Below are 13032 nucleotides of genomic sequence, written 5' to 3' on the forward strand. Positions count from 1 at the left end.
GAAAACTTAGGGGGTTTTGAGAAGTTTAATCATTTATCCTTCCTGGAAAACAGATTTCTGAAAGATAGCTGTGGAAGACTGCAACAGGAGATATTGTCGATTTCATGCCATTAATTTCTGTTTTCTGTTAATAAAAAGACAAGTGAAAATAATCTGTTTTGTGGATAAATATCTGAAAATTTCTGGATTAATTAACTTTTTGATGGGTAAATTACTATTTGGTGATCTAGCTGCTGTGGAGGCACTCCTTTTGGAATCTTACATGAGCCTTACTCTTTAAGTCTTTCAAACAAGCTTCTTCAACTATCTTGGCATTTAAAGATGGCTCCTGCTGTAGGTAAATTACCTGTAGGATAATTTTCTGCCTTTTTCTATTATGAGCAGACAATTAGTGTTGTTAACCTCATCTGTCTCTTCTCACATAAGAGTTCCAAGCGAGAGTGGAAGCCTCTGGAAGACCACAGCTGCACAGATGTACCATGGCTGCTCTTATTTATCCTCTTCTGCATAGGAATGGTGAGTAAAACTCAGAAGATTTTGTAAGTGTTATATCCTTTAAGAGTTTGTGTTCGTAAGAAAGGAATTTAAAAACCTGTCAGTAACTTAATCACTGGCAAAGATTGGGATATATTTCTGATACATGCCTCAGCCGTTGAACAGAAATGGATAGTATGTACATATCAAAGGCCTTTGGTAAGGATCCATAATTTATGATTGGTGCCAGTTCTTGCTCCAGCTTCTCTTCCCCTGAAATTGCAATCTCAGTGATAAGTGATTTTTCAGCATGGTGAATTATCACTTGACTCGTGTTCCTTATGGGACTCTGCATGTCCCAGAAATGATGCTGGGAGTCTGGTAAACAATTCTATGAATCACAGTAAACTTTTTTGTAAGAAACATTCTGAAAGATTCTGACTATCACGCAGTTAACTGGGTTTTTGTTTATTTGTTAATTAATTTATTTTTATTGTATACTTAATAGAAGCAGCTATTGTTAACAATCATATTACTAATTATAAGATCTTTCTTTCAAAGTTTTAACAGTTCTGTCCCCTGTGATGAAATCATCATCACCTTTTTCAAGTCAGCCTCAGAACCCTCTACACTTTTTATTAAAAGACCAAACCTCCAAAAGCTGCAGATTAATGAAAACTACAAGCACACTTCTTTCCGTCTTGTTTTGTTTCATGGACCTGTGTTTGCTACTCTTCTTAAACGGAAAATACCTACTGCTGTCTTGCAACTGCTGTGTTGCAAGCAGGTGTCTTTAAGGGAGTTTGGGACTTAAGTGCTCAGCTTTCTTTTCTGCTCTGTCTCTTTCTCTGGTGTTTGGAGTAATTCCACTGAAAAATTTATTCTACTTTGGTGTTTTTTTCAATTGCTGGGCTTCAAATGTAAAAATTATAATAATTATTTTAAATAATTTGAATTATGGTGTCACTGTAATGTGAATGTCTTAAAATTGCAAAAAGCACAGCATTCCTGAAACAAGTAGCTCTCTTTTGCATTTGTATTTTTTTCTGGTTTTGTTGATGTTCCCTGGTTATTTGGTTATACTTACCTGTTCCCCCAATTATAAATTAGTGTATGAGTGTCCCAAATTTTCCTGTAAGCAATGTAATATACAGAGCAGTCATCTCACTGAGTCACATCGTTACCGTTCTAGGAAACTTCACTTGCAGGGTGAACTACCCACATTTTCACTGTTCCATGACAATGTCATTACCTGTTGTCATCATTTAATCTGATCCTGCCCCTGCCATCTATTGCTCCATGCACCTGTCTCAGCTGTTTATTCCACTTTCATTTCTCAAACTTTAGCCTGTCTCATGTGTAAAATCAGTTCCTTGGTGGTAGGGGAGTGAGCTGATGGTTCATTTTTCCTTGTCAGTGGTTTGCTAATGAAACTTTTGGGCCAGTCTCTTGTTTGCACAGTAATTGCCTTAATCTTGGTTTTGCTTGCGAAATATCAGTGAAAGTTCACAGCAAGACCTGCCTGCTTATGGTATTTTCCATATTACTTGGTCTGAACTATCTTGCTTTTTTTGTGTTTCTTTCCTGCATTTAAAACCATAGTGACCTTTACCTGGTCACTTGCTTTAAGAGGATTTCCTTAAAAGAAACTTGTGTTAGGTAGGCCTCTTCATTCTAGCACATATTTGAAAGTATTTGATTTAAAGGAAAGAAAAGAAATCTGACAGCAAGCAAATCTGGATTGTGTGGAATTATCTAAGATGGATAGCAATCCTTGATAACTCCATCTCTGCTTGTAGCTCTCCTTCGCTGCCTGCCCTTGCCCACTTGCTGACTTTTCCCTTCTGCTTCATGCCCACTTGCTGACAATATGACTTTCAAATAAACCACATACAGGAGTCTTAACTGTGCTTTTATAATATCTAGTGTTAGATGTCTGAATCCTCTTTTAGCTTGCATTCAGTTTTATTATTGCACAACAGTTCTCTGTGATAATCCTTGTCTTTCCTTTTCCAGTCTGAAAGACTTTGTAGACAACCTCTGCTTAGAAATAAATTAATAAAACTGACTTTTCTCAGCTGTCAGACAGAGTATTTCTAAACTGTGGGGGTTTTTTATTCCTCCAGGGTTTTATCTGTGGCTTTTCAATAGCTACAGGAGCAGCTGCAAGACTGCTTTCAGGATATGACAGTTACGGAAATATTTGTGGACAGAAAAATGTCAAGGTGGAGGGAATAGTCAACAGTGGTCTGGACCTCACACAGAAGAAGTAAGTATGTGATACAATTTTTGCATTCTGTAAACCAGGAAAGGCAAAACCTTTCTTTGGGGGTGGTTTTAAACAAAAGGGATATGCTAACTCATTCCTACTTGTCCTTTGACACTTTTCTCACTTAGAGGACAGCAGTCGTTCGTGACAACCAGCAACATTAGACTATATGTTGGCAGATATGCAATATGAATACTGCTAAGACATTGAGGAATTACTTTTTCCTCAGTATCCACTTCATCGGATATCCGTTTTGTAGGATATTGTTCTAGGCTGCTGAAAAGTCTTGTTTGTTAGAGTTTTAGGTGTGACAAGTATTCTCAGATTTGGAAGCAGGCTTTGATATCAGTGTTTGCTTTTGATGTATGCTTGTTTTCTGCCAACTAGGTATAAGGGGAGGTGAGATACATCTGGCACATTAGAATAAGACTTTAAAATTTAAACTGTAGGCAGAAGGTATATGACTTGTGGAGAAAATGGATGAAACTTTAGAGGTGCGCAGCACACTGCAGTAGTAGTACTGGAGCAGTGGCAAGAATTCTGCACTGACAGGTTGAATACCTGTGAATGTCTGTTGAGGTCTGTCTTGTCAGTCAGACAATCTCAGAGTCCTTCTGTACAACTTGGATAACTTAAGAAAGTAAACTATTTAGCTTAGTACAGTGATATTAATTGACAAAATAAATGTTTTTTTCACTGTCAGTTACCTCAAGGAGCTAAAAAGTTACTAATTTCTGAGTATGATAGCCTTTTTCAGACTAACAGAAAATAGATTATTTTCATAAGTTATTTTGGAAACGTCTTTCTTGAGATCTGCTTATTTTGAGTTGCTATTCTTAAGACTTCTAAATATCTCATTTAAGATTTAATGTAGATAGTTAATTGGTGGTTTCCAGAAAGATTTGAGGTGAATAAAATGTCTGGAACTTTTTACAGATATCTTTTGTCAGAAAAGTTATTTCTTAATTTAATCGCATATTTAAGAAGGTTGAAAGGCTTAAAGATTATGTAGCATAATTTTCCTATTTTTTTACATAAACATTTTAGCACTTTCTAAACCCATGTACAAAATTGTGATTCTAGTGTTCTGAGAAAAAATGAAAATTTTAAAATCATAATTTTAAGTTTACCTTTAGAAAGAAATGTGTCTGAGTTCATGTGAAGGTAGAGAAAATCAGACACCTTGTTGAAATGTGATAATTAATATTGTGGTAGTCTTCTACATGTGACATGTCAGACCATCATGTGGGGAAACATCTACCACTAAATAAATTCCTCTTGTAATGCAAGCTCAAAAGACAGCGGCTAAAAAGAGTCTTTTTAACACAGCTAATTGACAGAGCCTGTTGTTTGTCAAGAAGTCTTAATGAGATTCAAAGGAATTATGCTTTATAACAAAGATGTTGTGGCTTGAGGCATGATCTAAGCAGATTAATAGATACATGCATATGAATTACATCATCTGTATTTGGATAAGAGAAAACCCTCTGCTGAACAAAATTATTCTTTAACTGTTCGCATGAAGTGCCTGGTATAGTCCAGGGCATCCACTTTGGGAAGAGATTTGTCCCTATATAAGTGAGTGATCTTTCCTTTTCTCACACCCCATAGTTTCCTCTGAAAAATTGCCAAGCAAATTAAAAAAGCTATCTGCTTTGCATCTGTCTCTAGCAGATGGAGTTCCTACAGTATCTGAGGTGGAGTTCACGGGAATATTTAATGCTATTTATATAGGAGCACTTTGCAGACAGACTGTAAAAATAAAACTTCTTCTTGCCTGTACATTTCAGTTTGTGTAGAGAAAGAAAAGACTTTTAAGCTCCACAAATAGAGCTCTGGAAACATGAAGCTATTCTCATTTCATTTTGCTTGCAGGGTAATTCCATTTTCATTTCCTAGTCCAAGGGCTGAAAAGCTAAATCATCTGTAAAAATAACATTTTCTTCCTTGTATATGACAGCAACTCATAGGCACTGTCATGTGGAAGTGAAATTGATGTGGTCTACGTGGATATGGAAATCTGTGTGGTAAGGGTGAAGAGCAGAGTTCTCAGAGATTTGCTGTGTGTACGTCAGAAAAGCTGAAAGAAGTGAGATGAAATATTGGGAAGGAGGATTTTACAACCTGGTCCCGTAAAGAAAGAGTGGGCCAGGCATCCTTTTATTTTTACATAATAACCACAACATAGTTTAGTAGTCTGTTTTCTTGAGTCAGACATTGGATTATACTGTAGCTCTGGCAGTGAATTCTAGTTAAACCTATCTGCTTCAAGTAAGCTTCTTGCTTTACAAGTTCTGGTGTAGTTATAAGGGGTTAAAAATGACCTTTTATTTGCAAATAAATGATAATCACAGCTGCCAAATGTAAGTCTCTGAAATACTAGTTCAGTCTGGTTTTTGGTCGCTAATGCATTGTTATTTTGACAGAATTCAGTTTTTGCTGTCTACTCAAGTACTAGGAGATGTGCATGTGATGCTATGGAGAATGCTAGGGTGGTATTCTGCCTGAGCACATGCCTTTGACCCCAGGAAATGCTTGAAGTTTAGGTAATGGGAAAACCCAGGGATGGTTTGCAGCATGTACACAGAGAATTTGAGTGAAACTGTATGTGGTCTACTGTTGAAAAAATTTTTGACTCTAGACTCTCATCTCCATTAGACGGCACAGATCAATTGTGATATCTGGTAGCTCAATCTATGTGCCTTGAAAAAAGAGAACCTGAACAAAGAAAGACCTGGGGAATTATTTCCCTTCCATGATCGCCTGGACCAACAGCACTATTAGGGCCTGGAGTGGTCTTGCTTTTCATTGGTTTGCTGTTGTGTTACCAAGTGGTTGCCGTGTGGTTACCTGCATATCCTCCTAGGCTGGTTTTTGCGGGGGCTTCTCTTGGTCCTGTACACCATGTTGCAATATGGTCATTATCATATGCCTCCTATTACACACCCTATGGGCTGTACAGTCTAGCTGTTAATTTTTAGGTAATATTTAAGATGCTAGCTTTGTCTAAGTGTTATTTATGTTCAGATTACTAGATCTTGGTTTCACCTTATTGCTCTATAGTTCCCTGAAAGGATGGAGGCAGTCAGTCTCCCCTCCCACGTAACAAGTCACAGGATGAGAGGAAATGGTCTCACACTGTGCAGGGGGAGGTTTTGACTGGACATTATGACAAAATTTTTTTTTGCCATAAAGGTTATCAAGCCCAGGGAAGTGGTTGAGTCACGATTCCTGGAAGTATTTAAAAGATACTTAAAATAAGGTACTTGAAAGTGTGGATTTGGCACTTAGGGACGTGGTTTAGTGGTGGATTTGGCAGTGCATTTACAGTCAAAGTAGATGATGTGAAGGGTCTTTTTCAACAAAAGTTAGTCTGTCATTCTATTTCTGCCTTCTTTTAATTTAAAGCCATTCCCCCTTTCACAATTTGCCTCTGTGAAAAGTCACTTTGTCTTTTATAGAAGCTCCCTGTAAGTACTGGAAAGCTGCCAAAAGGTGTCTCCACAGCCTTCTCTTCTCCAGGATGAACAGACCCAACTCTCTTAGCACATCTTCATATGCTCCAGCCCTCTCATCATTTTCAGAGGTCCCCTCTGCACTTGTGCTGGGTTAATGTCTTTCCTGTACTGGGCATCCCAGAGCTGGGTGCAGTATACCAGCTGAGGGACGCCCCTGAGGGCAGAGTAAAACTAGCCTTGGTAGTCATGCCTCTTTTTATGAAGCCTCGGATACACCAGGCTTTCTGGGCTGCAGGTGTACATTGCCAGGTCATGTCCAATTTCTCATGCGCTTGTACCTCCAAGTCCTTCTTTACAGGGCTGATACTTCATAAAGATGCATAAATGTACATATGTTGTAAGTCTAATATATTGATTTTTCAAATAGCAAGCATATTTTCATTTGCAGTTGAAGCATCTCTAACATCATGATTACTTTGTTTACGTCACTCTTAGTATTGCTGATATAAGTTAGTTCCTTATTAGAAAATTAGTCTGTTGCTGATTGTAAATAACTGAAATTGCAGCACGAAGCTAGTAATGACATTCTCCTAGAGAGAAACAAAACCTGTCCTGTGGTGGCACAGTATGAAATTTTCTGCAGTAAAATCACTTATTTTCTACACGTAAGCGTTATAAACAAAATTTAACTTTTCTTCTGTAATGGTGGTTCCCAGAATTTTGGTTCTTGTTTTAGCTGAGATAATCTTACTTATCTCACTTGCATCTTCCAAGGCCACAGATTGAAGCCACAGATTTGATAGCCTAGAGTTTTCTCCCTTACTGCTGTCAGAACGGTCTATCTACCAATGCAGTGTTTGAATTATATATGCTGTTTAAGGCTATGCCCACACTTCTGTCAGAACTGCATACGATGCTGTAATTGCAGTGTATTTCTAGACTTCCAGGTTTGAGTTAGAATTGTAGTGTTTATTTTACAACATATTCTGGTAATTAAAATGATAGCTTGACCCTTGAATTGAAATCACTGTAGAAGTGGGATGAGTTCGAGCTTGCTAATGGTGAAATTCCTGATTTGGTTTCCTTAGGGAAATTCAGAGGACCCTCCTGTTCAGGAACTAGAGTCCAGTCCTACAGCTCCCAGAACTCAGAGTCTCTGCCTAGGCTGAGGATGTAGAAGGACAGTAACATATGGGACATTGACATAACTGGTTACGGAGACTGGCAGTGACAAGGTGTTGCCTCCAGCTTCACAAACACAGCCAACCATGTCCCCTCTTCCTCACGGGCTGACAGTGGCAGAAGGTCACTAGTGTGTAGGCACTACACTAGTAGTGTGACACACTAGTGTAGGCACACGTGTGACACTTTCCAGGTTCACAAGCTCACATACATTTGCAGATTCTCCAAGTAACAGCATGGCACCTTATTCACCTTATGGGTTCCCCTGCTTAGCAGCTGATCTGGTTTAGTGCTAAGTATCAAACACTCATGCGCTCATTCCACAAGCAACCCAGAGCCAGTTTGCCCCAAATAACACCACAGACCCTCTGCCCACCCAACACTTCTCATCTAGAGCTGCCTACTCACCATCTGATATGGCTTGGATTTTGTTAGTGAGTTACACCAGGAACTGGACTCGGTGATCCTTGTGGGTCCCTTCCAACTCAGGATTTTCTGTGATTCTATAATGTGCATAGATCTGTTCTGGAGAAGGTACAGGTGCTCAGCTGCAGCACCACAAAGGATGTGACCACCTGAGTGGTGCTGAGTCTATCACCTCTATAGCTGCTTTTTTTGTGGGCACACATTATTCCCACCCCAGCACTCATTGCCAAGACTTCTCCCTGACACTGGCACTGAGACCCCACTTACTTTGATAGCTGATGCCACAGTCCTTTGGCACTTGAACCTCTGGTCTGATTCCAGTTGCTGGCATCAAATCCCTCATATCCATGTCAGTTCCCTCAGTAGCTGATACTTAATCCCTGTAGCACTTGCAGCATCTGTGCACATGGGATAGAGACTATAATTATGCAGAGAGAGCGTTAAAAACTTTTGTAATAGGACAAGATAGACTGCAGTGATCAGTGCTGAGGTCAGATAATGTACCGACCAACATCAACTTGCATGCAACTGTTCACTTTTACACCCTTGTCTGCTGCCCTGTCCTGTGCATGTTCCCTGAGCTGCTGGCAGGGTCCCACTGACTCCTCCTACATTCTGCACTTAGGAGTTTGCATCCCTATCAGTTGCAAAGTCCGTGTCTGCAGTTTCTTGGGAGCCCCTTAATTACTGTCATTTACTGGGTTTGTTTTTGATTATTGTTTTTATTAACATTGAGTGGACAAGTTGTATGTCTGTCTCCCTCCTTTCCCTTATCTCAATTTGGCAAGGTCCTTAGCCAGATAGTCTTACTGAAAAATCACTATTTTCATAACCCACATATCTTTATCAATTAGTGGCACTGACCAAGTTTGTTCCCATCCTAGCCTCCCTTGCTGTATCAGTTAGGTTTGACTCTGTAGGTTCTACTTTGTAGCTCTTTTGGCCAAATACCCTCAAAGAAGTATACACCCTCCTGCCATTTACCCTTATTGCATGGGATAACAACTGGAGGAACTTCAATTAAAACAACTGTTGTAAGTCTTGATACTAATTCAAGCGTATTTTCTTTGAAATAAGGGGAAACTGGCTTATTCCTTGCATACAGTTACTTTTACTGTGTCTCTACGACAGAATTTTCATATTTACACTTGTTTCTCAGACTTCGGTGGTCTGTCTGTGAAGTCCCAAGATGTGTAGTGGGTAGTAAGTAAAAAAGAAATAGAGGTGGATGATTTCACTGTGATGTTAACAAAGAAAGGAATGTTTTAAGAATTCAAGTAATCTTTTACCATGTTATGGTTGATTTAGATGACATGAGTTTTGATGGACTTTCAAGGAAGACTGTACTATGTAGTAATCATTTTTGTACAGTGACACTGGGTAATAGAACAGTAGACAGCAATTAGCATATAAACTTAAGGTGTTTAGGGAGGACATAAATGCTTTCTAGGAGCGAAAGAGATTTTTACTGGTTACAGAATGAATTCCCATCATAAGGACTGCAAAATTAGAAATGGCATTTTATATGGCAGATTTCTGCTGTTTTCGTATGACGATGTTAGGTAATATGAAGAGAATATTTCAACGCATAGTGCATCACCAGAATTATAGGGGTTTAAGATTTGTTCAACTTTGAAAGAGAAAAACATCTCTATTATAGCATCAGTGAAGATTCTGTAGGGTTAGTGTTTGTCATAAAGCATGTACAGCCAAGAGATGTTTGTTAAGAATCTGTAATATGTACTTGATGCATTGGATTTTTAAATTACATTCATTGTAAAAAGTTAGCAAGTAGATTCTCTTTAAAATACTGCACTTAAACATTAGATAATACTACTTGAAATATTGCAAGGAGTTTTATTTCTAAGTAAATACTAAAGTAATCTGTTCAGTCATGGCATGGAAAATCAATCTATTAAACTGTTCTTAATTATTGGTATTATGTATATTCATAAATTTAGCCATGGACCTTTTCTTTTTGCAGAATAAGAGTGACTTTATTTGGTTTGTTGGGTCTTTCTGGAAAAAAAAATTGTGATTCTCTTAAGTCAAGTTTAAGGTTTGAGGAAAGATTTGTGAATGTTCATATCTGTGAAGAGGCATGGTGGGACTACTGCTGTTTTTATGAGTAGCACCATTTGAATGGATTTGAATCAGGTGGAGTTAAACATTCTTTCTCTGTGATCCAGAGGTATATAAATATGGATATATAAATACCCATACACTGTTATGCATGTGTTAAGTGCATAAATTCTTTTATTCCATGCAGTTGCAATAATATGAAATTTCCTGTGTTTCTGCGTAGATGGAATCAGTCAGTCTTGATTGAATCCCATAGTTTGAAATTTTGTTCAGTGTAATTGTTAATTAAAGTAGAAGTAATTTACCTTTTTTCCTTCCATAGGTATGTATTCTTCTTGGATCCATGCAACATTGATCTAGTACATCAGAAGATTAAGTCTATTGCCCTGTGTGTATCAGCTTGCCCAAGGAAAGAACTGAAAACTCTGGCTGATATACAGAAATTTGCAGAAACTAATGGTATGAAAAAATAGGTTTGTTTTTGTTCATATTTTCGTAGGATCTGAAAAAAGACTCATACATTCGCAGAGCTAAAAATGAATTCTGTATTAAGAAATATTAATAGAAATAATGTGCTCTTTTCATTAAGCTAAAACATTACTCTATCTTATGATAGTGTTCCACTGTGTCTTGGGCAGTTTGGAAAGCTTGTTTTGGCAATGAGTACAAAGTGTAATAAGCATTTGAGGGAATGTCTGACTGTGATCTGTTTTCCGTTCCTAAGGAAGTATTCTGACATTGCTGCTTAAGAGTAGTGCTTTTGAAATGTTCTCATGTACAGGGGGCTAGTGAGAGCTTTGCTATTGCTTAATGGCACTTGTGGCACAGAGTATGGCTGTGTGTGAAAATACTCCTGCTTTTATTCAGTGCTACAGTGCAGTTCTTTTTTGGTTTTGTTTTGTTTTCTTATGCTTTTCTTTAAAAAAAGAAGTTTTTGCTAATTGCATTAGCAAAGGAAATTTATACCTTGTCTTCATTAAGAGAAGTACTTTTTTCTCTGTAGTAGTAATACTGACATTACTAGCTCAGTTTCTATTTTAGCAGTGGAATAAAATACATGAGAAGTGACTAACCTTTGGTAATAAAGTAAAAGATACAAAATAAAAAATAAAGATATAAAATTAATTTGAGAAAATTTCGGCATTTTTTAGCCATTCAAGTTGGAATATTTTGCTAATGTATGGGAACAGTACTAAACTTATCTTTCAAAATGATGCTGTAATAGTTCTTTGCAAGGTATGTGACAAAAAATGAGTCAGTCTGGATGACCCAGTTCAAAGCAGTGGAACCGGATTACTTTTCATAAAAGAAACTGAAATGTTTACTCCTTTAGTAGCACAGGTTATGTGAGTACTCTTGTTTGAAAGCAGAGGCAGTTGAAATGGCCTTGGGGCAATGTTAGTGCCCTTGGTCTCCCAGTGCACTGTACCTGCATGCCTGCGTGTCTGATATCTGAATCAGGAACTACTGTGAGGCATCACAGCTTTCACGGAGCTGCACAAACAGCTTCGTCGTGTGATCTGTGCACCCTTGTCAATTATAAATTAAAATAATCAGTATCTACAGTTGCATTCTTTGCTCCTTCTCTGAGCATGCTGTGTTTTTCTTAATTAATGCAGGCCAGGTCTTTGTTAGTATGAAGGTCATTTGTAGTGCAGTTTATGTACATCTTGAAGCAATGGAATTCAGCCATGCCTTTCTTTATCAACAACATTTTCTATAAGTTAAATCTCTTATTAATTGTGCCTGACATATATTCAATATAACTATCTTTTAAAGTACAACAAAAAGCACTCTCCCCAAAACAAGCTATGCTATGTCTTGTCCTCATTATTCTTTGTTCTAATTTTTTTTTCCTTAGAGCTTTAGATTTTAAAACCTAAAGATAATATTTTTTAAAATTAATCTGACAGGCAATTTTTTCTATTTCCAAAAGTTTGGTCAAAAGTATGAAACCTGGTGCTGAACCAGAAAAAATTCACTAATGAGTTCATTTCCTAATTTTCATTATATATTTGGCTTATCAAAGACAGGTATTACACTAAACTGATTTTTCCTTTTATAGATGAAGCCTTTGCATGACTGAAATCACACCATTCAGAGAAATATTGTCATCCTCATGGTTATATTTCTGCTCAAATTTTCACCAACCTATGGAAATTCCAAAAAGTGCTCTTTTGCAGCAAATGAACAGCTTAATTGTTGATTAGCTTAAAAATTGCATACATGTAGTCAAAGTTCAAATGTGATTCAGCCTTTTAGCAGAGCAAGAACAATGAATTAGTACCAAAACTATCATGCTCAGTACGGAAAATAATTTTTCTGAGATCCACTTTGTGATAGTGGATTTAAATCAATGAATACTAGGATTAGGTTTGGCAGTCTGTTTTAAGTGACCATTGACTCCACTGTAAGAATAGTAGTAGTAGTAACAAAATCTGAGGACCTTGAACATGGCTGTAAAGAGCATAATTTCAATTTCTGTGTTTGTGATGATATATATTAGAAAATACAGTTCAGCTGTTGAGTTCTGAAGAGGGAGGGCAAGTTGTGTTTGGACTTTGAGAAAATTCAGTACCAATTATCACAGGCTCAGAACTTCTAACATTTGAAAAGAAAACCATCTCATGTTTTAAATTTATAGGTAAGAATGCAGTAAATTCTTAGTTTTGCTCTGTTGAGTCTTTCTGAAAGCTTTAACCCTTCCTGTATCCTGAAAATAGCAATTGTCTGGAGACAGACTATGTAGGTCGTTGCATGGCTTTTGCAGTTGGCCATTTTCACCTGGCTCGTATGCCATCCCTGAAATCACATTACTTGTCCATGCACCTTGAAATTCTTAAAGGAATTACTGCTTAAGAACCCTTCATCAGTCCAAAGAAATCACCTGTAGTGCCTCAGTTGCCCATCAAGAGGTGGTGTTGTAAGTTCAAATAAATGTGTTTTTTAATCTAAACATCTTTATTAAGAGCTATAACATGTAAAACATACTAAAACATATTTGTATTGACTAGTTGTTTTATCAATTCCACATGAATTTGCAGCTACTTAGCATTTGTGGTATTTTTTACTTAAGTGAGCCATGCAGTTGATTGCCTCAACACAAAAGGACAGAACTGCCAATCCCAAAGATTCAGAACA

At 37.5% G+C, this 13032-nt stretch overlaps 1 protein-coding gene across 3 annotated transcripts in view; it reads left to right on the forward strand.

Annotated features, from left to right (window-relative positions):
- Positions 1 to 13032, forward strand: part of SLC44A1 (solute carrier family 44 member 1) — a 73120-nt gene that overhangs the window by 15173 nt on the left and 44915 nt on the right. For all 3 annotated transcript variants that reach the window (XM_014882391.2, XM_088157066.1, XM_014882392.2), the window contains exons 2-4: positions 427 to 516; positions 2601 to 2743; positions 10214 to 10350. In XM_014882391.2, the coding sequence (XP_014737877.1) occupies positions 427 to 516; positions 2601 to 2743; positions 10214 to 10350 (370 nt within the window). The remainder of the gene's footprint in view (positions 1 to 426; positions 517 to 2600; positions 2744 to 10213; positions 10351 to 13032) is intronic.

Source organism: Sturnus vulgaris, chromosome Z (genome assembly GCF_052056855.1).
Source record: "Sturnus vulgaris isolate bStuVul1 chromosome Z, bStuVul1.hap1, whole genome shotgun sequence".
Classification (NCBI taxonomy): Eukaryota; Metazoa; Chordata; class Aves; order Passeriformes; family Sturnidae; genus Sturnus; species Sturnus vulgaris.